The sequence below is a fragment of the Lonchura striata genome, chromosome 3 (assembly GCF_050655825.1).
Source record: "Lonchura striata isolate lonStrDom1 chromosome 3, ASM5065582v1, whole genome shotgun sequence".
Lineage (NCBI taxonomy): Eukaryota > Metazoa > Chordata > Aves > Passeriformes > Estrildidae > Lonchura > Lonchura striata.
In genome coordinates, this window is record NC_140705.1 from 33652916 (window position 1) to 33680272 (window position 27357).

The window sequence follows — 27357 nt, forward strand, 5'->3', positions numbered from 1 at the left end:
TTGGGGATAATGAATGATGAAGGAGAAAAGACAAAATGCTTATTCAAGGAAACTGTTTCAAAGGATGGTTCATTTGTCTTTGAGATAAAACAAATACTTCACTAAAATCCTTTTGTTTAAGTTGTATTTCTTACACTAAATAGCTGCAATACATCTTTTTCAACTTATAAATCTATATTTGAAATACTGATTTTTACTGCAAGCTCTGATGTGCTGCATTATGTTCACTAGAACCCGGGAATTCCATCCTGTTTTGCTGCAAGTTAAAGAAGTTAACAGGCCCAGAAATGACAAAATGTGATTAGAGCTGAATTTGTGTTTGTTGTAGCATAAAAAGGCCACAAAGTTGGGCATCTGAGCAAGAAAATTACAATTTTCTGTGACACATTTTAGCCTTAACAAAGCAGTTCCACCACAGCAGTTTAGTGTTCTCAACTCCAGAAGAGTGTTACACTGATCATTCTTCACTTTTGTTTATAAATATTGCATATAACAAGTGATGATGCCCAAACAAAATGTGGCAATAAAATCACAACTTGAAAGCAGTCAAGCTCTTTGGCATGGAGAACACATCAATGAGAATGAGATTTTCAATGGCATCTTAAAAAAAAGAAGCAAATTAGCAAATCTACAATAATTTCACATTTGATAATAAATTAGGTCACACCTGGAAAGGCCTGCTGCTTCTGTAGCTATTTCTCACATTACATAAGCTTTCTTTTAAAGCAGAGCATAGCTTCAGCAGGCCCTAAGGCCTTTTAGTGCATCAAATAAAGCCCTTAATTCAAGTATTACCATCAGTTTACTGAATGAATTACCAGCAGAATTTGAAACAGAATTAAAACCTATTCCTGGCCTGTGCAGCTTAAAAAGTCTGCAGTTCTTGTTTCAGACACAAAAGAAATACACATTAATTACTCTAGTTACCTAAATAATTGATTATATATAGACAGCACATAAAAGTACACTAACTTTGTATAAATCAAGATTTTATGGTTTATTGTGATTTTTTACAATTTTTGTGGGGAATTTTTTTTGGTGTAGCTTGACCTGAAATCATTAAAACATATCTACATCACTTTTTTCAAGATTCTTTTATCACACAGTGATCAATTTTTTACATTCATTTTCTGTAGATATCTCCATTCCAGTTTTCCAGAGTTCAAGAGTACTGACATTACTGAGGAAGTACAAGTTCAAATACACCTATACAAACAAGACAAACTAGACAAAATATTGTAGCTAAGACTACCTTTTTTTCTTTTTTTTTTTATATCTATAAATTTGTTTCAACCAGGCACAAAGAACTTTGGAACACAATATTGAAAGCCATCTAAGATAATCTTTGCAGCTCAGGTATTTGCAGATTTTCAAGTCAAGCACTCGCCCCTACAGCTTCAACAACGTATATACTGATCTTTTATTTCCTCAGCACTTCAAGTGAATTGTCCCCCAACACAGTGGTTCTAAAACCATACCATATTTACCAGAGTAAGACTATGGATGGGCTAATTAAGTGGCACCATGTTCTCTTGAGCTGTGTGCTTTACTTCAAGACAGAGCTGGCTGTTCCAAGGCCAGGCTCACTCACAGCAGTGACAAACATGCACAGCTGAGCTGAGCGCAGGCAACGGGCGGGCACAGAGGCACAGCCCAGGGCACAGCAGGGAAACGGGCTGGCCACAGCAACCAGAGAACCAGGACTTGCACACGTAACTTAAACTGCTTTGTCAAACTGTACTTTTACATGAAGCTCAAGCACAAACTTTTTCCCAATATTCCCAATTTGTAAGAAAGATCTGAAGGATACATCCCCAAACTTTAAAGGTGTTTAATTCTGCACATTCAATTCCACATTAAATCACAAAATAAACACTCGCTTTTCACCTGTTAATTTAACAAAAAACCCATACAACTTAAGATTAGTAAATACATTCCCAATCTACAGCCTCAAATAACATTACTAATTATTGGTGTCATTAAAGAAATGCTGTCAAAACATACATACAATAGGTACTGTGGGTAAAGGACACAGTGAACACACTATTTCGTTCCCTCTAACAAATAACTAGTGATTATGGGCAGTGTTTTAATGCTGATATTAAAAATTACATGATTCTTATTCTTCCAGTCCTGTTTTACTTGTAAGAAGAATTACAATTTCAAAAGTGCACATACAGCTGTGAGAACTGTGGAAGGGAGGACTGTGAAGAGTACAAATTAGTGCTTGTTCCACATAGGTGCTGCTATAGGTCCCTGTGGAGCCCTTTCAACAGTCACAAATTCTTCAGGGTTGTCAAAAGCTTCATAGTGGACTAACAAGTCTTGAATAGCACACTCCTCAATCTGGAAGGAAAAAAAGAGCATGCATGTCAGTGTCAGTTGTTTGGTTTTTTTTTTTACACCACAGGCATGGTTATGAACTACCTATACTGATCCTGAATGCATGAGACCTCCTAATCAGGAAGGAGTAATAGATTATACATTCATTAAGAAATCTCATGTTTGCAGGCCCTGCTCCTCGTAGGAAACTCTGAGGCACCTTGGTATCTGCTGGAAAGGCAAGAGAGCTGGACACAAATACTCTCAGATGCTTCCGCATTGGTGAAAAATTCTTAACACAAATGCTGAAGGAGTTGATCAAGGGAGACACTCTGATGGATCTCATACTCCCCAAAAAAACCAACTGGTCAGGGATGTGAACGTTAAGGGCAGCCTTAGCCGCAATGACAGTGAAATATTGGAGTTCAGGATCCTGAAAGATCGGAACAAGAGAAATAACAAACAACTTGGGACTTCAGAAGAGAAGATTATGAAGGCATCTGCTTAGAAAAATTCATGGAATTTGGCCCCAGAATGAAGAAAGGTTGATTTCAAAGATCATCTCCACCAAGCTCAAGAACCCACCATGCCAATGAGCCTCCTAGCCAAGTAAGAATGGCAGGAGGACTGCACAGCTGAAAAGAAGTTGAAAATCCAAACAAAAAGGAAGCATACAAGACGTGGGAGCAGAAAAAAGTGACACAGAAGGAAAACAGAGACATTGTGTGACAACACAGGACAAGAATTAAGAAAGTCAAAGTCCATCTATGGTGAAATCTAGCAAGGAACATGATGGGCAGCAAAACAGGATTCTACTGCAGCAAAAAAAAAGGCAACATGGATCCACTACTGAATGGAAGAGGCTGGGGACCTTCATCTTGGTCTTAAGTCTCCAGCAATGCCAGGCCCTAGAGATCAGAGACGCCCAAAATGGCCGCAAGACCACTCAGAAAAAACTTTGAAAATTTGTTGCAATAAGGGTTGATTCCTGAGGACTAGTAATCAAGTGTCCTTCCTACCTTCAAGAAGGGCAAGAGGATCTGAGTGACCACTAGGTGATTCCTGAGAAAATGGTATTGCTTAAGTATTAACTAAGAGTTTAAGTGGAAAAACTTAAGAACAGACTCATAAATGCAATGTGAGACAGACTGGCAGAACTGGTGATCTCAAAGGGCTGTGACCCTTTGAGTGGCACAAAATCCACCACACCAACTGTGAGACTAAGGCCAATACTGTTTAACATCTTCATCAGTTAGCCACCGGAAGAGACACAGTGCACCCTCAGCAGGGTTGCAAGCAGTAGAGAATGAAAAGGAGTGGTTGATATACCAAATGGCTGTATTGCCACTCAGAGAGACACCGACAATGCTGAAAAAACAGGCTACAAGGAATCTCATGAAGTTCAAGAAAGTGAAACACAAAGTCCGTCCCCCAGGAAGAAAAACCCTAGACACCAAGTACACACTGGGAGCTGACAAGTTGGAAAGCAGCCTAGCATAAAAGGACCTGGAGTCCTGGTGGACAATTTTGTGGGAGGATGGACTGTGAGAGAATAGAGATAGTGCTGAAGGCAATCTTGCTCCTGAGGAGTTGCAGCTGTACAAATTACCAAAGAGTAGGAACAGCCTTGCCTTTAATAGGTCACAGCTGTGTCCAATAAGGATGGTCCAACAAGGATGGGTGTTATAAAGGAGTGGGTCAGCTGCTTGAGAGGAGAGTTGGAGTCAGTTGGCTGTGCTACGGTGAGGATTAAGGGTCAGGTGGTTGTCCTAGGGACAGTGAGGGTTAGTATTTCTTCTAGGGACAGAAAGGGTTAGGCAACTGTGATAGGGACAGGTAGAAGTCAGCCAGCCATGTGGAAGAAAGAAAAGGAGTCAGTGTTACGAGGAGCTGCCCATGAGAATTCACAGAGAAAAGGAATGGAAGTCTCACAGTAAGATAATAAACTAACAGTTAGTCAGTTCCCATCCACCGTCGATTGGTGCCAAGCACCGACACCAGCAATGGATGGCCCATACAGGGATGAGTTCAGACACAATTTAGCCTTTTAGCCAGCAGTGCACTCATACTGCAAAGAAGGGTGATAACCTCCTGTGCTCTATGAGGGACAGCACTACCAGAAAAATGAGACAGATGACACTTTCCCTCTACCCAGCACTTCAAGTGAAGTGAAGACATACTTCAAGTACTGGGTCCACTTCTTGACCTCCCAGTACAAGAGAAACATGGATATAATGAACAGCCAAGTGATATGGCATAAAAATTATTAAGAGCCCAGTGCATATGACACTGAGGAGATGCTGAGCACACTGTCCTTGTTTAACATGGATAAAAGAAGACTTAGGATGATCTTATCAAAGGGTATAAATACCTGCCAGGAGAAAAGAAAGACAACTTACCTATGCTCTTCTAAGTGATACCCAAAGACACAAGAAGAGGCAGTGGGTACAGATTGAAAAACAAAAAATTGCATTTAAAAATCTTTTTTGGTGTGAGGGTGGTCTGTGGAACAGGTTTTCTGGAGAGGCTATTAGTGTTCATCCTTGCAGATAATCAAATGCTGCCTGGCTTTGAGAAACCTGTTCTGAGCAGGGGTTTGCATTAGACAGTTTCCAGAGGTTCATTCCAAATTCAACCACTCTCTGATGCTGCAAATAGATTTATCATGGACTCAGCCATTTTGAATTTAATAGAGGCCTACCTCATCAAACAGCAGCGTGACATTATTATTAATTTATATTAAATATAATTATGTAAATTACATTGAATAATACATAATTAATACTAATAACTGATCTCTGAAAGAGCCATTGGAAACTCCTCGTGTTACCTTAGAGCAGCAATAACTTAGCACTTTACCTGGATCAATGCCAAAGGTTTTTCTCTGCTCCTAATAAGAGCAGCTTCTTGCTGGAGCTCTTCCTCTACAATGGCTGAGAACATGACAGGTGCTATCACAGGAGAGCTGGCTGGTGATGCTGCTGACCAAGGACTAAAAAAAAGAAAACCCAAACAATATTGTGAGGCAACATCTAGGTAAGTACAATACACAGTAAAAAAGTTCCAGAACTTAAGCCACAACCACACTTACTTATGACTCTCCAGCTGTGGAGAATCCAGGACATGGTCTTCCAGACCTGGGTTACTTCTAGTGTTGCACCTGGTGAGAGGTACGAAAGGAGAGTTTAAAATCAGTAAAAATGTAGGCAGAGCATTTTCCTACATCATTTTGTGAAATACAAAATTGCAGTAGGAAATTACAACAAATTGTAGGATTTTTACAGAGGAAAGGTATTAGGATATAATGTGGAATTTGTTTTTAAGTGTGATACTGAGATTGAAAAAGACACATTCTCATTTCCAACTACCAGACCCTAAAGGAATTTCATCTTGGGCATTAATTCTGGCATTTCCTAACACTTCAGGATTTGAAAAAAAGTTTAAATTCTGATTATTAAAAAAAAGCTCTTTCACTTTTTAAAATGTAAATTAGTCAACTGTGTTATACGCTAACAGCACCACCTATAAAAGTTTGCAATTAATATGAAAGAACAAAAAATTCAAGTTAAAAAGATAAATATTCAAGATAAAAAACTGAACTGTCCTGCATTCAAATTAAGTGCTTCATGCAGAAGAGCCAATGCTACAATCTCACTGGAGTAAATTCTTTGAGTGTAAACCCAGAAATTATGGACTTTCAGTACATTTCCTGTAACCACTTCTCACATTCACAAGAACAGCATAAAAGTAAAATTAACAGAATAGAAAAAAAAATATCTTGAATTATTTATATAGCGTCCAACAGGAAGATACTTTATTCAGTTGCAAAATGTTAACTTCTCAACAAAAAGAAGTTCACGTTTGTTACACTGTATTCAATTAAGAGACAAGTATATTTGTCAGAAAAATCCTATGCCAGTAGGAAGAGAGGGACCTATTCTCATGATTTAATACCTATCTTTAACAGGACAGTTTTGCAGTTTCCAGAACCTTAAAAAAGTGTTACAACATACTGAGACATGCTGGCAAACATTTTTTAAATTATTTTATGGCACTGCAAACAACTCCAAGCGTGTTGCTGTTTCAATAAATCACTCTCAATTTTCTTTAATGCTTTGGTAATCCTTTGTAAGTGACCACAAGCTCTTGGATAAAACAGGAAAAAAATCTATAGAAAGTTAAGAGAATTCCAGTAACTACCAAGTTCTCTGTCTGAATTATTTTCCACAGAACACAATTCCAAGGATAACAAAACACATGATTCCTACCACTAAGTAGTAAGGGCAAGATCTCAAAAAGTGTGAAATCTAATATCCATCATCAAAAACAGATTTAAATTAATCATGTTGAGCTTTTTGTCACAAAACATATTTTTTCCCACGGAACAAACAATGCACATGCATCCTTGTACTCAGTGGAGCAAACGGACTACGAGATGGGTGGAAAATGGTCTGGAAATGGATTAGGTGTACAAAGCCCAACTGGAAACCAAGTACTAGTGGGGGTCCTCAGGGACTGATACTGGAACCAATCCTGTTAAGCATCTTTGGTAGAACAGAACAGAATAGAACAGAACAGACCCTCAGCAGGCCACAGCTGGCTGTGGAGAAGTTGAGGACGGTCTGCATGCCAGGCTGCCTTATAGAAGCCCTCAAGAGACTGGAGAAATGGACAACTGAGAACCAATGAATTTCAAAGGCAAGTGCAAAGTCCTGTATTTGGAAGAGAACAGCCGAACAGCCCCATGAGGCAGTACTGGCCAGGACTGACTGGCTAGAAAGCAGCAGAGAGAGAGCAGAACCTGCAGAGTCCTGGCTGACAAGAGGGAAGATGTTACCAGCCAGTGCCTCTGCAGCAGAGACAGCCAACTGCGTGCTGGGCTGTGCTAGCAATACTGTAGCAAGGCAGGCAGAGGAAGTGATTCCTCCCCTTTATGTTGTAGTTCTTTGTCTACATACAGAGTATCATTCTCAATTTTGGGCTCCATAATACGAGCATGCTGTGAGGTTGGAACAGGATTTGGAAGAATGTGTTTTGTTAATCCTAAAGGGAGGCAGCAAAGGGGAGATATCAGTGCTGTCTTCAACTACTTAACTGCAGGATAGAGAAAAGATGAAGCAAGAACCTTCTTAGAGGTGCACAATGATAGGTTAGAGGCAACATACACAAGACACCTGGAAGTTTGCCGGCAGAGGAGAAGGAGGAGGGGGGGGAAGATGCCCAGCGTGGGAGATGGGAGACAGAGTCCTGGGCCGAGAGATTTCAGCTGTCTGGGGAGTCCGGGAATTTTAACCCTTTCCTGTGAAATAAAGGCTTTGTGAAATATTGCTCCTCCTCAATTTGAAAAAAAGAGAGACAGCCAGAGACCTCAGTTGTTAGGGAAAGAAGGCTGGGGGGAGATGATGGAGTGGCTGTTAGCTGGACTCTTCTTGTTAGCCATAGAGTGAACCAATTTCTCCTCCAAGAGAGACTACATTTTAGAGGAATGCAATGGTAAGCCAAGAAACTCCTCCAGCAACTACCAGTTCAGGAATGAGCAGAGGAAAGCAGAGGAGGGTGTGCAGATGCCCTCCGTCTTCAGAGAAGAAGAGAAGGCGATCTCTGTTCTTGGACCCTCAGCCCCAGGGGAAAATGGGGGGCACTGTAGTCCCAAAATGAGACACTGGACTGTTCCTGTTAGTCCTTAGCAAAGCATCCTTAAAGGGGCCCTATAAGCAGTCTCTGTCCATGCATGGTAGTGAGAGCACTGTGACATGGAGAGTGTCACATTGGCCCGTGTGTCTGGGCAGTGCCATGTGTGACATGGAAACACAAGAGGTGGCAGCTGTGTTTCCTGGGGGTCTATAGTGCAAGGGAGACTCCTCTCTCCCCTAATGGACTCAGTATTGATTATGTGGAAGGATGAAGACTTAATTAAGGGTCCAAATGTGTCTTGCTGTGATTTATTGGAGTTGAGTGGTGGGAAGAGGAATGTTTTGAAAGGTTTTCATTTCAAATTTTGTATGTTGTTTTTTTTTTTTTTCCCTTTTATAGTAGTAGTAATAGTAGTAGTAGTGTAATAAAGTTTTCCCCTTGTTATTAAGTTCAGCCTGCTTTGCTCTGTTCTCAATCACATTTCACAGCATTCAATTAATAAGTTACATTTTCATAAGAGCGCTGGCATTGTGCCAGTGTCAAACCATAACAGCTACATATTAGCTCACTATTAGCCATGACAAAACTAGGCCATTCCCACACAAAGCCGCAAATACTTGTTTCCACTAAGACACTTCACTGCTCCCTGGAGTAACACAGTGAAGACAACTCAAATTGCCACAACTAAGTTAAGTCATGTCAGGCCTATGGTTTTAGCTTGGACTGTGAGCTACATACGCATAGCACAACTCCCAAGGCTGAGGTGCCTCTGGAAACAATGCAGCCACATCCACATGCCCCAGCTCTTGGAATGATCTGCCTCTGGATTAAATGCAGTTCAAATCACCACAATTCATGACATGGTTTACCTAAAAAAAAAAATCTGTACTGCAAAAATTGGAAAGTGACAGTACATAGAAGAATGCTTATGCCACCATCCAAAATACCCTCATCCAAAATACCTCAGAGAGGTAAGAAAACTGTCAGTTTAATTAGTGCAGTTTATCCAAAGGAGAAAGACAAAGCAGGAACATTAAGTCATGCAAGTATCTTCAGTGTCACATCACCAAGTCTGACATCAACAGATGAGGATTGCTTATACTCTACCCTTGTGTAATTTTCTTCCCTTAAAAAGGAAGGGGTAAGGGTGTGAATAATTAATCTTTACAGAAATAGCCTTTAAATGCCACAGGTAAAAATCAGAGCCTGCTGTGACAAAACTGCACAGTCAAAAAAATAAATTTACCTCAAACTAGAAACTCCCCTTCTGAGTTTCAGATGGAGGAACTAGTCACCTAGGCTCTTTATACCTACTAGAAAAAAATAAGCATCTTCAGACACAATCCAAAAACAGATATTTTGAGGGGCCTTCTTTCCAAAGTGATGGTAGCCAATTTAGCCATCTGCTAGGCTTCCACTAGCTTAATGTATCATCTTCAGACATTTAATATATTAGACCTGGATTCAGCTCAAATAGTACACTTTGAGAGCATGCAGGCTGGCCATACTGCACAGACAAGAAAGGGCAATGCAAAAGGAAGAGATTACAGAGCTGTTGTGGTAAAGCAATAGTAGCATCAAGTGCAAATTTTTTTATTACCAACCCAAGGCATCTCCCATATGATTAAAACTTTTATTCTTGTCCTAGCAACAAAATGAACAATACCAGTTCTGCAGATTTGTATTTCATGTCCCCACACCTCCATTCACCACAGTAACTTCAGCTTTATCACTCTGTTCCTGAGGAATGCCTCCCCATCACACACACTCCAAATGCCTCCTACCTCTCCTCAGACACTATCCCACACACAATGTTCCTACATTTCTACCCTCATTTTATTCTTTATATAGCAGTAAAACATGTACTACTTCTGTCCTAAGAAAACGCCAGTTTTTATACAAGCTGAACAACCAAAAGCAAGGCTCAGCAGAACATTCTTTTCCTCACAGAGAAGTCAGTTATTGGAGGACAATGGAACAGGAGTTCATCAGAAAGACAGCCAGATAATGACACAGCTTCTTGTGCACCAACAGCTCTGCAAACTTCTCCCTCAGCACAGCTGTGTGAACTTGAGTCAGATTGCTCTAAAGTTGTGTTGTAAGAAGAGTTGTGTGAAGGATTACAGAAGCTCCCACTCTTTACTCAAGAGCTTAATTTAAGCTCAGTCCCTCAGGCCTTCACTGAGCTATGCTGCAGCTATGGCCAAGCCCAGCTTTGCTGTTCCTGACCCTGACTTGATTTGCAGTCAACCTTGCCTAATTCCAATGCACCTGTCTGTGCTCACTGACTGTGGCTCATCCTGGTTTCTGCACATAGCCTGCCCTGCTCTCCTCCCTCTGTCACACTGGGGCTGTGCCTTTGCCAGGGAAGCCACCAGTCAGCCAGTTGTGCTGTCACACTAGGGTTCCCTACCACTAGGTCAGCTGGTCTGCAGTGCTTCCAGATAGTAGGTGGTAGAGTCTGTAAGATTTTCAGGCTCTCTGTTTTGTAAATATATTTGAAACGTCTAGCATTAAAAGTTACTGATGATAGGGGGAAGAGATGCAGGTGGGTGGGCAGTTCAGTCATACAGACCTTCAAGAACAAGGCTGAGATTCTTTTTTCAGCTTAAAAGCAGTTATTTTAACTCAAAACAACAATTCTACTGGAGGTAGCAAGAGGGTACATGGCTAAAATATTTTGACCAAAGAGCAACATTGTCTAATAACTAGAGATATAATTCACATGTGCCTTATTTTTGTCCTTAGAACTGTAGCCCCACAGTAATTATAATACACAGACATAACCAGTGCATCAATGTTTCTGTAAACCTGCTTAATCCATGATAAACTGCACTTAAACAATTAAGCCATCTTATAAGAAAACTAAGATTAGGAAATGCCAGAACTGTGTTTGAATTAGTTTAAGAACTAATATAAACTAGTTTTATCCACTCAGTGGTTACACAGAAATACTTTTAGCAAAATGTTTAATGAATGCCATATCTGAATGCTCATGAATATCTGATTACTGCAGAAGTTAGAAAATACTGGTTTATCATTCTATACATAGATACATATGCAAAAAAATTCAGATATGTTTTGTTTGGAGCCTGAAGTTTTTTATATACATATCTATATATTTTTATATATATAAACATGTATCCATCCATATGGATACATACATTTTGAAACTGAAACAAAGTATTAGCAGTGGCATTAAATTCCTTAAGTCTTTAAGTTTTCTATTCTTAAGAGTATTTCATTCATAAAGTCTTATCAACAGAATCCTCAGAAGAATGTTCTTTTTAAATGACAATTTTATTCTTATTTCAGCAGAATTTAAGAGGTCATTGTGCTTCTTGTACAATGGTTGACCAATTAGAAAATATGCATTCTTACCTTATGGTGTTTTGGACTGATGAATCCTCAGATCCTTTATATCCACATCTTTTAATACCAGTACCAGGTGAATTATTCACACTCATACATTTTTCTTCTTCCATCACAAGATCGCGGAATGACTTTGGCAAAGCAGAATGTAATGAAGATGACCTTTTCAGAAACAAAAATAAAACAACACCAATGCATTTGACACTTGCACTTTCCAAGATCCCATATTATTCTATGATTCAGATAGCAAAGAGGCCTTTCTACTTAAAGACACAAATAAAAATACATTTATTACTAAAATTACATTGTTACTTGGGTTTTGTATACCACCATTATCCTGCTAGACCTCATGTGTTAAAATAAGTCACTTTGGGTCATATCAATAAAGAAGAGGAAATAAATATCTATAAGAACAGAGGAAGACAGTAGTTTTGAAATAGCATGAAAATTGAAAAAAAAAATGAAACCCCACCCTGCCACCCATTTCCCACACCTCATCCTCTTATAAAGTAATTTTTTTTTCATAGATGTCTTATCTTAGATAAGCTGTACCTTTTCTAACAGTGCTAGTCCTTGAAAAATATTTTCATAAATCACAATGCTCCAGGTACTGTTGGTCTAACACAGGCAGTTTACCGCTATAAAAGTCAATTATAGCTGAGTTTTTCTTCCCAAGATACCGAGTTCCTTATACCTCCTTGATGTTCTAAAAATCCCTTAATCCACAGTGAAGTTTAAAAAAACTGATATAATTCATTTTCTTTTACTTGTCCAAGCACAAGTTACTGAATTAGAGTCTGCATACTATCTTTCAAAAATAAACCAGTAAGAAAATACAGCAATTTGGTATCTTAGGTATCATGAACACTTTCCAAACCTAAAACCTTTTTACTTACAGAATTCAAGGCAGTTACCATGAGTTCTTCTCTTACCTATGAAGGCTTTGAAATTAATTCTTCATAAATACTACAGAAGTAAAACAAGCTTTTTATACAATGCCAATTGTTTGAGCAACTGCCATAAGAAGAGCAGGATCTCAAGTCAAAAACTTTAAAGCTACATCTAGGTGGGACACAATTTAAGGTAACAAAGATGAATGAATTTTAAAAGCACAACATTGTATCTGAAATGTTACAACAAAAGCATCTGAAATCTATTTATGATGCCTGATGTCAGACCACCCTGGATCTTTTACTTTTATTTAAATTATTGGATAAGCAGCACAGAAGACATAGAAAGCAGAATGGGAACCTCCAGATACAGGGACTCGGAGTCATTTTGCACATCCTCTACTCCTACCACCAGCTGGCACACGAAAGTTCAGCCAAGTGTTTGACCAGAGCTTCCCTAAATCTTTTATACTGAGTATGCATATGGTCCATGGGATCTGCCGTCACAGAAGCCAATTCTGCTAGTGACATTTTAAAGTAGCCTAGCTTGATTTGATTTACCCATTTCCATGAAAATTGTGTACTGCAATCAGATCCCCTTGGAACAGAGAGCCAAAAAAAAAAACAATCCAGAAACAACATCTCCCAAAATAATCAACTGTGTCATTCTCATTTTGTGAACCTATCAAAAAAATTATTTGTGGTTTAAAATTATTTGTTTGAAAAGTGGTACAAAATTTTCCTAACATGTAACAACTCTAAATTTCAGCTTGTCCTGTCTGATACATTGACATTTTTATCTAATTTTAAAAATTAGAAAAACTAATTTATACTTTAAAAAATAGTGGAGTATGGCTATGGTTCTCTAGATGTAACTGCAAACCATCAAAGAATGGAGTTCCAAAACAGCTGCTGATGTTAAGTATAAACTGGAATACTGTCAACCCAACAACCTAGACATCAGGATATGCAATTGTTAATTCTCAAGAGAGACTTCAAATTTCTTCATGCCTCTGGTCTTGAAAAGCCATAGACTCTCCTAAGCTTAAAAAAGGCCTGAAACAAATAAGCAACACTCCCTTTTCCTTGATCAAAGTGGGTTTAGAGAACCAATAAAGTCAACATGCAGTTAACTTTAGACATTTTTTTGAAGTATTACTAGAGCACTATTCAATTTTCTCCCTTCTAATTTTCAGTTTTCTTCAAAGGAAGAAACAAAGGTTCAGTTTCCCAAAAAACTATGAAGCTAAAGGTTTCTCTTAGTGGAAAAGGTAGGGCATAGTGTATGACAGATGTTCAGTCAACGACAAAAAGCCAGAAGGTCCCACACCCTTCTGGCAAGTGTGCTTCACCACATTCAGCATCCAAGTTGAATATCTGATTTCACTGGAACACAAGTTCTATTGGCTTTGACTATATTGCAAGTGTGGAAAGCTCAATCGACTGCCAAATGCAGTCAATTAATAGTCCACTGTGAATTTACAGACTAACTCTGCAAATATAATATTAGATGAGTAACACAACTATTCTACCTTACACATAAAAATACTTTGAACAACTAGCAGGGGCAATCAAATAATTGATTGCTTGCCTAAAGCAGCTTGAAGTTTATTCAATAAATGTTTTCTTCCAGCAGCGAGGCCTAATTTTAAAATTTAATATAGCTGCCACTGGTTCTGTGCTTGAACTTTTGAGCTACCAGTATTTTCCAGATCGGCAGCCAGAGGAACGCAGGAGGAACGTGTGGAATCACGCACGGTGACCACATGAGTGTTAGATTGGATTCCATCCTCCTGAAATATACCCTAGCCTTTCCACCTAAGATGGTCTGTGTAACACAGTAGGCCCAACTCTTTCCAAAAACTGTTTAATCAGAACCTTAAGAGCACAATATACTTTTTGGAGACATTTATCGAGGGATATTCAAAAATCAGTCTTTATTTGCTTTTTAAAAGCAAGAAAGAATTCATAGGCAGTTTGCAGTTTAAATAACTCAATAAGGTAAAAAGTTATCTATCAGAGAGTAGATGAATAGTATATGAATAAGTCAAACTATTTAGGCAGAACCTGCCTTTCTTAAACAAATGTTGGCTAGGCCTGACCACCTGGTTGTCCTGCACATGCCATGTTAAGGCACTAAGGATGATCTGCCCCTTGAGCCTCCCTGGAGCTGAGGTCAGGCTGACAGGCACATAGTTCCCCACATTCTCCTTCCAATCCTTCTTTAAATGGGTCTTACATTGGCTCAGCTCCAGACACCAGGGCCCTCTCTATCTGACCAGGGCTGCTGGTAAATGATTTAAAGTGGCTCAGTGGTCACCTTCACCAGCTCCCTCGGTACCCTTGGGTTGATCCCACCCAGCCCCATGGACCTGTGTGTGTCTAAGAGATGTAGCACATCGCTGACCATTTCCCCTTGGATTATGGAGGATTCATTCCAGCCCATGGGGCTGGGGATCTGGAGAATGACTCATTATTAAAGACTGAGGCAAAGAAGACATCAGGTGCCTCAGGATTTCCTTCATACTTCGTCACTGCACCTGATAAAAGGATGGAGATTCTCCTTCACCTTCATTTTATTTCTATAAACAATTTTGTCTTTAATTTTTAGAATTTTTATATGGCATTGTCGTCATGGATAATTACAACATCAGTAGTGAGATTACAAATAGTAGATAGAGTATTACTTTTTTTAATATAATAAAGGATAGAATGACAGTGTTTGCTGTGCTCATCAACATGCGATTCAATTGTCAAATTCTCCTAGTAAATTTTAAGTCTCAGAGCTCAGTAGCATCTCAGCCCTGTGACACTTCCATTAGCTAAGGCAAGTAATTAACCTGCTGCTTGACCTGCAAAATCACGTGCATAAAGCAGGTAGCATGTCTTCAAAGCATTTGAGAGGACCAGTTTTAAGGACACAAATTCATCCCCTCACTAGACTAGACTTCAGAAGATGAATCTTGCAAACCTTGTTTTTCTTTTTGTCGAGGTCTCAATTATTGTTCAGAGATCAGGAAGAGTCTGAATCCTTAAGTGCAAACCAACTCATTGTCTTTCCTCTTAAAAATAAAATTGTGGGCTTCGCCCAATATTGTATCAGAACAAATTTAAGGGATTGGAGGAGTAAAGGAGACCCTAGATTTTAGTCTCAGGTGTACATGGATGAAAAGCAATTGAGAAGACAGAAAGCTTAAGAGTGACTGTGATGGGTATGCCAAAACCTTTGCTCTCACTGAGGTACAACCAAGTAAGCTATAGAAAGAGGAGACTGACAGTCCTTCTAGGGAAGCAGTACAAATGTAATCTGCAATAAAAGTCTAGACCTTCTTGAATAGGGAAAACTGGAAAAATGGCCACATGCACTTAAATTAACTTGAAATGAACATTTATTTCATGCTTAAAGCATGCAAATAGGTATTAATCCTGTGATAATCAAACCCATTAAATATACATAATTTGAAACTTCTACATGTTTTGTTTATGTTTTTATCCAATACCAACAGTATAGGTGACGATCAAAGCATGACTTGGGCTAGCACCTTATTACATTTGTTATAAACCTAATTCACTGAAGAGATTATAAACTATTTTTGTATTTGATACTATGATATTAATGCAAACCCTTAAATTGTATGTGATCAGCATTCAAAGTAATTTTAAACCCCTAAGCATCCTTCTACCATAAAAACTTTTAGAAGCACCCAAAGCTCCCTCCAGCTCTGAGACCTAGATAATTTTGTTATCTCAAATTTGGATCAATTTTGCTCTAGTCCGAAGTCATTCCAGACCTTCCCCCAGGAAGGGCTAACATTTTCCTTTGGTTTTGACAGAGAAAAAATCCCACTCATAATGGTTTTCAATAACCTTTTCCTAGCTAAGTTTCAGAGCTAGTTCTCAATCTTCTTCTTCTATGATCTACTTGGACACCATCTGCAAATACATCATACACAGGAAAGCACCAGATGGGATGCAGTCTTCTGACTCAGAGCAAACTTTCAAAGAACTGTTAAACTGCAACCACTGCATTTCCCTACCCGCTTTGAATTTCTAGATTACTTCCAAATGTAGATACAAATAATTCAGTCTGCTTATTCAATGTAAAAACTCTCCAAAGAAAAAGGATTGATACTTGATTTATAACATACCATGCATTCCCTAGTTTTGCAACTTTTGTGGGTGGAGGTGGTGCAGTTACTGCAGTGGTAGGCTCCAGGCTGCTAGCTACTGCTCCATTATCTTTTGCTGCCAGGGCAATCATTTTCCTTTGCTTCTGAGAAAGCTTGATTCCATGAGACATCATTCGGCTGTGAATGGACATTGCAAAGAAAGAAGCTGTAAGATCCATGTCCTTTGAGATTAACTCACCTTTAATCCCGCAAATTAAACTGAGAAATAACTTCTTTCCTAAACAAAAATACTTTCCTTATAGTGCCAAAAGGCAAGGGCTGGGCGCAAGGGCTTAGATGGCTGGGAAGCATTAATAAGGATCAATTAATATCAAGAGTGACAGAAAGAACACATCATAGAAATATTCTTCATATAGATGTCCATAAATTAAAAGATGCAGAGTAGGAATCAAGTCACCAAAAGAGGACTACCACCAGATGAAGACTATTTTGTAATCTTGTGATTTTTTAGAGATTGTCAAGCTTAGCTCCCTTAAACCAAAAATATTCATACATTAAAAAATGTATACAACAGCATAGAGCCATTCCTTCTATCTGTAATAATTCTCTTTTCTAAGCTATTTGGATTCTTCAGTCTTGGCTGTTTTGTTTGCGGTTTCTGAATCTATCCATCAAGCAAGCCTTTACCAGGTTCCAGGAGTACTGTCCCAACTCTTCTTTATAGGAAAGCCACACCTCAAAGGTCATGAGAGTCACCCCCTGTTCTCTTCTGTATGTTGCCACTTAAGCAATGCTAGCTTTAATATACTGCCTTGTAAAAAAGCACATTTATCTCCTTGTGTCTTTTGGGATGCTTCTACAAGAAGGAACCACACTTGCTTCTGTCTGAAGAATTATCAACATCAAGACATGAGTTCTGGGAGAGGTCAGAGAATGCACGACAAGAAATGAACTTCTCAAATCCAGTTTTCGTGCACAAGTAATTTCCAAAGTCCTATGGACAAGAATTAATTCTTTTTGGTTGTAAACAGAAAGGCTCAGCAGGACAGACCACTTATTTAAGACACTAGCTCGCTCTTTTGCACTAGAGTTGACAAAACAAGACTAGAGTAAAATAAAGGGACACATTTTGTATGCTCAAAGAAAAACAACATAATGAAGTAAACAAAGCTGTTCAAAACCAAACAGGACAACCTTTATCTTGCTTTTTTAAAACTGGATGGCCTAAACCACTAAGTAAATTCATAACAACTTAGGCCTATAACACTTTTTTTTTTATACATTTTGGTTTTTTACCAACCTTGAATTTGCCTTTGGCATGGTTCCACATTTCTGCATACTTTCTTCAATTTCCATGATGGTTCTGAGATCCATAGCAGGAGGGCTGGCAGGGCTATATGAAAAATAAAAAGTTACCTTACAAGGCACTGATTTTTACTTACAATCCACAGTTTCAGCCTTCACTGAAATCCTCTAAATCATACATAGGATTGGTAACTGGTTGTATAATTTACATCTGTTTCCTCAATTATGGCAAACCTCAAATAAAATGTTTCTGACAAAACTTTTATAAATATATACATATTTAAGAGCACACTATAAAAATACTTTCAAGACTCATTATAGTAAAAAACAAAGAGATGTGAACTATGATTACTTTAAAAAAATAAAACTCTAAAAAGATTAGATATCTAAAGCTATGATTACTTCAAAAAATTAGCTAAATAAGAATACTTATTTAGTAGTCAAATGCTCATGCTAAGTTATAGAAAGGCACTGCTTGCAGTTCTGAAGGTTGAATTAGATCTCTCTTTTAAGTGAAGGATTAAAATTCTTTGACATGATAAACAAAACAGTTTTTGCAGTCAGAGCGCTACACAAACATCAGTAACACTCTCAAACTCCAGGTATCAGTCCCTTTTTCATACATGACTTAATTTTAAACTTCCACTGAAATAAGCATTAATTAAATCTACACATTCCTAAGCTTTACAAAAAACATAAATAAAATGTAAATATAAATTAAAATGTGTGTACTTAAAGACATCTGTAATTACAACTCGATTCAAGGACAGTCTTTGGCATAAAACACAAGCAGCACTTCCTCCATCTTTCCTTACAGATAAAAAACAATACTCAAGTTTTTATTATTGTACCAGTTAAACTTGTGGTGTTGATTTCTACAGCTTGTTTAAGCCTAAAGGCCTAAAAAAACTCAAAGTACAGCAGAGCTTCTAAAGGCTTTAAGCATGGTACAGTTCTACAAAAAACTCTCCAGTATTTTACACAGTATTAACAAAGTAGGTGTTAGAAAAGTACAGAGTAGAAGCAATTAAAAAAATAAGAATAATATATATAGAATTGCTTCTCTCAATGAATAATTACAAAATGTTGTCCTTTTATTAAATTACCAAGATCTTGAGATCACGTGTCAAGTAATGTATGATCATTTTGAAGAGCAGATAGCTTTTTAGTCTGAATAGAACATTATTAGCTTTCACTACCAAGTGTAAAACAGTGACTTTAAGTATTACTGCACCTGAAACTGGTTGCTACCCAATTGGGAGAGCTTGCAGAGTTGTGTCTGGCACTGGGAATGGACTGTGGAACAGACTGCATCAATGCTGATGCTCCCTTGCATGACTTCATCTCCTTGTTAGGGTGAGAGGGTTTCACACCCTGACTGCACACTTTGTCCTTCACCTAAAGATCAGGCAGAAAATTGTTGAATAATCATTTCAAACACCAAATTTTATTTTCTTATTTAAATAAACAACTCTTCAAAGTTGTCTACTCAATTGTAAGTACAACAGGTTCACAGAAAGACTCTAAAATACAAACTCTGTTTTGATGGACTAAATAAACACAAAAAACTTGCTAAGAGGAAATCCAACCTCAGTCCTCTCTGGATGAAATCCTTTTGTGAAGTCAGGGGACTGCAAGTCTCTGGGACTACCCACTCCTGCGTAACTACCTTCAGAGTCAGATGTTAAGATTTCTGGAAGTGAGTCTACTGAGTTAGCTTTATCCAGTTTTACTGAGCCTAGAAATAAGAAAAAACTATTAACTCATGAGAGCCAGACTAAACAATGCTTAACAAACACAAAAATTATTCACACCATATGATGACTATAAAACAACCAGAAATTTATCTAGTCCAGAATACTAGACAGTGGTAAGTATAGGCAAATTGTTTGCTATCCTAAATATTTTTTCAGAATGACATTACTTGCAGTTTTCTTCCTCTGTCTCACAATATACAAATAACAACACTTTCCCCCTTAATTCTTCTACTATCTTCTCAGTAAAAAGTGGGTAATTTATTCTTTGTTTCAGGAAAAAAAACCCACAATACACTAAGAAATGTTCCACTTATTAAAACCACGTAAGAAAACATGCATTATATTTATTTGATAAAATACATGCTTTTGTCTGAACTTTGGGTATGATGACAAGCACTCTTTCAAAAACAACCTAAATCTTAAGAATTCACTATTTAAATTCAACTATAATGTTCACAAGAAAAGAAATACTAAGATTTCCTTCTTGAAATATAGAAATTGCATTGCATGTCACACTTTATGTTCTGTTTTTATACCTGAAAGGAATCTCTTTCCCACTGACCTGTAGAGGCTGGACTCTGAATAATATCTGACAGATTATATCCTCCAGAGCTGTCAGACCGTTTCCTTGGCTTCTTTTTTGCCTTAGTTTTTGCTTTTTTGAAAAGGGTTTCCCTAATAGGAAAAAACAAAAAACCCCACAGAATGCATTAAAGCCAAAGAAACTGAGCTTCAGAGCTACCCATGTCAATGTCAAATTTTGCAGTCAGCAGCAGCAGCTATACTTCAAGTGGTAGTACCTGATCTTAGCAGCTGGCACTAGCTGCCTGCTCCTGCTCTGCTTATGCACTGGTACAACCACTTCATAAATGATTTTGGGGGAAAGAAGAATCCAGGAAGAAAAAAAAAAATTCTTTCCAATCTAGATCTAGCCTCTGGACTATTATACTGCACACAGACTTCTGCTGACACAGTGGAAGACACAGCTGCTGCACAGGCTGGCACTGCCACCTAGGTCAGATTAAACCTGCTACAGATCACAGCAACTGACATAAAGCAAATTACAGACAACTCACCATTTTTTTCTCTCTTGCCTTGTCCTAAATTACTGAAGCTCAATAAATGCCACAGTTGGTTTCATTTTTCCACAACATAAACACTGCCATTATAATAATACTAATTTTACAATAAAGCAGATACAGGGTGATGTTGCCCAAATTTCATGTGTTCCTCTCTAGGCTATCAAGAAAGAGTGAAATTAAACAAAAGGCATCTTTCATTTTAACAAAACCACTCAGAATTACATGAAATGCAGCTACATTTCAAAGCTTCTTTAAACAGCTTTTTGTTAAGTAACTACATAATTACTTAATCACTCCTGCAGCACTACCTCACATTACTTGGAGTGTCTATTTTTTAATCCTTGGACTACCCAATTCCCTAGAAGCTACCACCCAGCCTTGAAAAACACTAAAAGGCTTGCAGTTGAATACGAAGTAGCATCTTGGTTTCCTTGATCTACTAGCTCTTACCTATACTAGTTTATTTAGTGCAACTTTTCCTGACACAAGTGCTCAGAACAGTACACAATACTGAACGTGAGGTTTCTTCTGCAGACTGACATCTTATCCCACTGTTTGGAAGCTGTTACCAAGCCATCCTATCATATTACAAAGCTCTGTATTTCACTTGACAATTTTGTTAATATCAAGAAATTTAGATTATTACAATTTTTCAAACAGATCTATACTACATTCACTAGTCTGTTTTTTCTCTTTTGATCGCTCCTAATTCAGTGAAGTACAATGAACTGCACAGTTGGCCTCACACATATACAGATACTCTCATCACATGCACAAGCCCTAGACATTGCTGTGAATGCTCATTTTGCAACCTTTACTTACATGCTACTTACAAATTGAAAGTGCTCTGCTGCAGTTTTGCAACATTTTCAAAGTCTTAAGGAAACTGAGAATGGTCTTTGAAATCTCATTTCTTAATCTTTCAATTCTGAATTTAAATGCAGTCAGACACCAATGCAAATGGTGATTAATGCCACACACAGTTTATCTTGTTAAAAATATTGATGAAAAACAAATACTTACTGATAATTTTGTTCCGTATTCATTTTTTATCTTGTTAAAAACACTCATGAAAAACAAATACTTACTGAGAATTTTGTTCTGTATTCATTTCTTCCCTTAAAAATACAAAGTTCTCTCCATCTTCAGGCTCAAAAGAACTTATGTCAGGTCCATCTGGATATGGAGTAATTACTCTTCTGACCATAGCTGGAATCTGCAGTTGTAAAAGTTGTTACATTAAGTTTCACTGAAGTTGTATGCTACCAAATTTATGTAAGAGGGCCAAAACCGTTCATCATTTAAAACACTTTCATAGATCACGTAATTAATCACTTAACAAGCTTATAAACTTAAGTTATATCTTTAAGCAAAACTGGAGAAGTATCTTAAGTGACAGAGTCTAAATGCCTGTGTTTCATCTATTGTTAACTTATGGCAAAAAAAAGAGCTTAAAGATTTTGCAAATATTTATCTTTTATAGTAAAAGGATACTGGATTATAATGTGTCTTGGCTTTCACCATTGCATTACAGTTCAATTTTCACATTCTTCTTCTTACTGTTAACATCATATAGATCTTAACATCTATACGATCACCCTGAAATTTTCCGCTTTCTTCTCCTTTCTTCTAATTAAGGGATGCTCTTTTCCATAGGTTTTGCTTACACTGTTCCATGCAACAATTTCTAATTACAGAACATTAATATGTTTAATGTGTATAACTAATTAATTTAAAAGACATAACACTATTGCAGTAGTAGCTAGTGAATAATGAAACATGAACTCCTTGAGCATGATAATAGAAGCAGGCAACTTTATCTATTCTCATTTTATACCTAATCAGCTTACACTCAAGTCGTACAACTTACCATTTTCCTGTAATAAACAGAAAGATCCTTCACAACTTCATCACTTAAGACATCCAGAGTCCTAAAAAAAAATTATTCTTAAATACCAAATTAATCTTAGCAGCTTATAAAAAATCACATTAATGAAAAATTCAAATGAACATTTTGGATGAATCTCACCTACAGGTATTATCACCTATTCATGCTGGTCAGAGTCTAAAGGAAGATACTGAATATAAAATAAAAACTAATCAGTACCTTTGTTGTAGGGCAGGATTAAATACACGTTTCCCACCTACCTTTACCTAAGGTCACAGCCAAAACAGACCTATATATTTAAGCTAACAAGAACTGGTGATTGTTTTACCTATTTCTGCATACTGTCCTCCTGACATGTATCTAAATACTCAAAATCTATGTAAATTCTCAAAAAAACTCAAACACAACACACAACATAGACATTTATGCCAATAAACAATACTACAGCAACAAACTTGACCCAACAGAACTGTCTTGTCCATGTGAGCAGTTCTCATTGCAAAAAGCTGTCAGGACTTAGTTCTGTCTCAGGTTTCTAAAATTAAAATCTTTCTACCCAATACTAACATTTTCAGATTTTCCCTAAAATTTAGATAGATTCTTAACTGTAGTAAGAATATTGCATGTAGACTTAAGAGAAAACAAGTCTGAATTCCAAATAATATTTAAGGCAACATTACTAGATTTTTACTCTTCTCTCCAAAAAGGTTAGAATGTTTATACTTTATAGAGAGGTGAAGAGGGAAATTGCTAATATGAATGAACTTCTGTATCTGGGATGCAAGTGAAGCCTCTGTGTGACGTGGCAATGAAATGCTGGCATTCTGAACTGTTTCAGATCTCTAGGAACTTATGTAAGTATAAAGAAGTCTGACAAAAAGGAAAGAGAGAACTCACAATAAAGATTTTTTTGGCTGGATTTTTTTTTTTTTGGTGTTTTTCTTAAGGTTTTGCTAGAAAAGAACTTAAATTAGTGCTGATAGGGTTTGCTCTGAGAAGATGATATGTACTTAGGAAGCAACTTGATGGCCTGTCCAAAAGCATCAAGAGAAGGAAGGCCAGAGCACACCTTCAACCTCTCAGAACTTTAGAACCACTGTGGAAAGTAAGGATAATAAATCAATTTGTTCATCTCTCACTGCAGACATTTAAACAAAAAGACTACCAGAGGGCAGGCCTATCCTCTTTGGAAAATGAAGCAACTATTTAACACACCTACTTAATAAAACAAATCAAAAATGTATTGTTAACAACCACATTTTAAAAAAAACCCACACAAACAAACAATCCTAAAACAAACAAAAAATCCCTGCAATAATCCCCATCCCCCAGAAAAACAACCTCCAAATGGAGGGACAAGAAAAGCCCCACAGCAGTTTTATGCATCTTCAAAAATATTTTTAAAACCCTGAAAAAGACTTGACCTAATGTTAAAGCCCAGAGAGGCTCTTCATGCCAGACTGTAACATACAGTTTTGTACTATAGAACTGGTACAGTACGTACAGATATTTAACTAGCTTCTGTCTCCCTAACTGACAAAAATGAGCCTATCTTTAAACTAGAAGCATTCAGCTGTATTTTAACATTAAGCTGTCCATATTAGTTATTCCAATCCTTTTTACTTTTTTGGGATATTTAAATTTTACAACTAATACATGAACACATTTGTACTCCTGCTTACCTTGCTTCAAGCAAAGCTGCCATATTGAGTCCTATGAACTGCAAACAGGACAATTTTAGCTGTTCAGCACTATACATTGCTGAGAACTCCAACAGCTCAGCAGCATTCTTTAAAGTCACTACAGAAACAAAACACAACAAACTACATTAGATAATTTGCTGTAGTATCAAGCAGCCATTTTAACACTGATTGTGCAGCATGATCTAGTTATTGAAATGTATCATATACTACCCCATTCCTAGAAAAAATGTTAACATTCAAATAGCCATACACTATAGGAAGCTCCATGTAACTTTGTAGCATCTTGTATGCAATGGCTGCTTCACAGAATAAAGAGCCCTACCTACAAACAAATCAGTTTCAAAATATTAAAACCTAGCAGTCCGAAACAAAAAGGAAAGATAAAAATAGCAAGTTTCTTAAATAGCATAAAAACAGTTGTTAAACTTCCAAATGTTCCAATTTAGTATGGAGAAAGAAAAAATAAGAAGAGTGAAAGAGGAGAGAGGGAACACTAAATACAAGGACAGAAATAGAAACAGAATTCATTTTATCATATTTTAAAGAAAAGAAATTTCAATTCAATGAAATTAAGATTCCATTTGGGTTAGTTTTTTGGGGTTTTTTAATTTTTTTTTAATTAAAGAGCATGAGATAAAGATAACGTAAAAGGAATGGAAGATGATGCTAACCTAGAATATTGCTCTGACTAAAGCAGCAATTATTAGCAGACATGCAATGAACATCAAAATGTAACATACACAAAAGGAACATACACAAGTTCTTTGCTGCAAAAGGCAAGAAGATCTAAAAATAACATTTCTTGTTCTCTAACCCTTTACAGTACATGTGGAAGGACTCACATTTTTCTGCAATGGCTACTTCACAGATTTCCTTGAGTCTGGATATAAGAAGCTGGTCTGCTACCACAAGAACGTTACATATGAACTCCACATTTTGAGAATCTGGAAAATAAAGCATCATGTAAACACTGGGGGCAAATCAAAAGCAACTATAAAACAGACAGCTTCAATGACATTTTACCAAAGCACAAATATAATGGCTTCACAAATTTTGATGGGATTTTCACAGCACAAGAAATAGTTTAGAAGAGCACCAACAGTCCACTTTTTGAAGCAAAAAAAAAAACAAAACAAAACAAAACAAAACAAAACAAAAAAAAAAAAAAAAGGAGGGGAAAAGAAAACTGCAGTTTGACTAACTAAAGAAAAGGTAAAACAAGGCCTGGAATACTGCTATCCCCTCAAACTCTAAAGAAAGAGTCAAAAATTTTGATTTTTTTTTAAATGTAAACTCCAACACAAGCACATTAAGTTCTGAATTTCTATTTTAAAAATGGAAAAAATCCAAGAGCTACAGTTGAAAATATACTAATGGCACCTTTTATGGCAAGAGCTTCATCTGTATACAAGTAATCCACAATTATCTGCAGTATGTCAGAATGGATGGGCATTTCCAGAGCTGAGCAGGTAGCCTAAAAGGCAGAAGTATTTAAAGAAAAAAAAGAAGAAACAGAAAGATTAACTACTTGGAATAAAATATAAAATCAGGACAGTACCTATATTAAGAACACACTCAGATTGAAGGTCATTTTCAAAGTTAAATAATTACTTAAGCATTTGTACAAAATCTGTTCAAACTTCTGAATAAATATCCATGAAACAGTTTCATGTTTGATCACTTTGATCATCGACTCTAACAATCCTCCTTGACTATATTACTTTACCAACAATTGCCTAGAAGTAGAACTACAAAAATCCTCTATGCAAGTACTGAACTGCTTTCCTTTCAAGGTCAAAAGAGCTGATGAAATCACAAGTTCCCAAATAACAATAATACTGAAGTAGTCACTACTGTTAATGCCTCTGCAAACAAGGCCCTCATCAAGCCCTCCATTTGAAGAACCGTCCAAACTATTAAGGTAAAGCTTCCTAAGAGCAAACATTTGCCACTGAACAATGCAATTGTCACTATTTGTGTTCATCGCTGCTTAACAACTTAGGTTTACTTCAGGTGGTACCCAAGTAAAGCGTCATACTGAAATATTTACTTTGCTTTAGAGCATGCTACTGGTACTGACATATAACAGTTAAAAACCTCTTACAGACATTACAATTTTTAGATAACATCTACAGCCCTTGCTTCACAAAGTATTTACTTATTAATTTACATTGATTTAGGTTTACTAACAAAATAATAGGGAACTACATACTGATATACAAAACCATTACACAAAGGGACACTCAACACTTTAAAAAAGCCCTTAAATCAATCACTGGTCTCAAAGTGTTTCAAATATGTTTTTTTGAGAGATGACTTAGGAAAAGGCAGCACAGTAAGCTGGAGGATGGGTGAAGTTCTGTTTCACAGCAGAACAGAACTGCCAGTACTTCACTTAAGTACTTATTGTTCTTAATGAATTGCTGGAAAGCTAAGAAATTTGAGAAACTCCTGCACACTGCTTTAGTTTTCAGTCTCAGAAAAATACTTCTCCACTTAGACCATTCCTCTCTTTCCATAAGCATTACCAATACTGCTCAGGTAGTTAAACAGAGGTATTTTGTCAAATTACAATGTCCAGGAACAACCAGGACATTGACACACAGCTGGCAAATAGGAACCAAGACAAATTAAAGATCTACACCTTTTGAAACAGCAGTTGGTGACTAAGTAGAATAGTCCCTGATATCTTCCATTTCATTTAACAGCAAAAGTCAGCTGTAGTTCTACACACTGACCCTTGATCCTGCCCTCTCTTGCACTCAGTACATATGACATAAACTCTATACTATGTAAATTGTACCATTTTCTACAGAAAGAAAATGAAAATTCATCCAAAGCAGTATCCCATAAGAACAGTCCAGTCAGTGGTTTTTTATAAAGCCATGAACTAGTTCAAACTAAACCCCTAAAACAAAAGCAGCAATTTCCTTTGATATACAGTATTTATTATTCTCAATTAATACATAATCTCAGTAGTACAAACACAGAATAACCAAAAATGTGGCTTGTGGGGTTTTTTTTCTTGCAAACAGAATCAAAGAATCCAACCCTTCCTTAGCCCTAGTATTTATTATAGGAAAAACTGAAAAGCTGTCACTTATTTGATGCAAAATAAAATGTACCATCTCACATGGTTTTGGCAAACTTACCTCAATCCATGAGCTGCTTAACATGCTGTGAAAATAATCTGTAAAGAAAGGCATTTCAGTTCAAGATGCAATAAAATGACAGTTAAAAAAGACAATATAACTTATGTTACATAAATATATAT

The 27357-nt window shown here is 37.1% G+C and overlaps 1 protein-coding gene across 1 annotated transcript in view; it reads right to left on the minus strand.

The window, feature by feature from the left end:
* Positions 1 to 972: 972 nt before the first annotated feature.
* Positions 973 to 27357, minus strand: part of IBTK (inhibitor of Bruton tyrosine kinase) — a 53407-nt gene continuing 27022 nt past the window's right edge. Inside the window, exons 15-29 of the mRNA XM_021546192.3 lie at positions 27236 to 27273; positions 25464 to 25557; positions 24926 to 25027; positions 24063 to 24180; positions 22363 to 22423; positions 21581 to 21708; positions 19973 to 20085; positions 19243 to 19391; positions 18888 to 19051; positions 17649 to 17741; positions 16367 to 16525; positions 11338 to 11490; positions 5414 to 5482; positions 5182 to 5314; positions 973 to 2346 (exon numbers count right to left, since the gene is read on the minus strand). Coding sequence (XP_021401867.3) covers positions 2221 to 2346; positions 5182 to 5314; positions 5414 to 5482; positions 11338 to 11490; positions 16367 to 16525; positions 17649 to 17741; positions 18888 to 19051; positions 19243 to 19391; positions 19973 to 20085; positions 21581 to 21708; positions 22363 to 22423; positions 24063 to 24180; positions 24926 to 25027; positions 25464 to 25557; positions 27236 to 27273 — 1700 coding nt within the window. The 3' untranslated portion in view covers positions 973 to 2220. The remainder of the gene's footprint in view (positions 2347 to 5181; positions 5315 to 5413; positions 5483 to 11337; positions 11491 to 16366; positions 16526 to 17648; positions 17742 to 18887; positions 19052 to 19242; positions 19392 to 19972; positions 20086 to 21580; positions 21709 to 22362; positions 22424 to 24062; positions 24181 to 24925; positions 25028 to 25463; positions 25558 to 27235; positions 27274 to 27357) is intronic.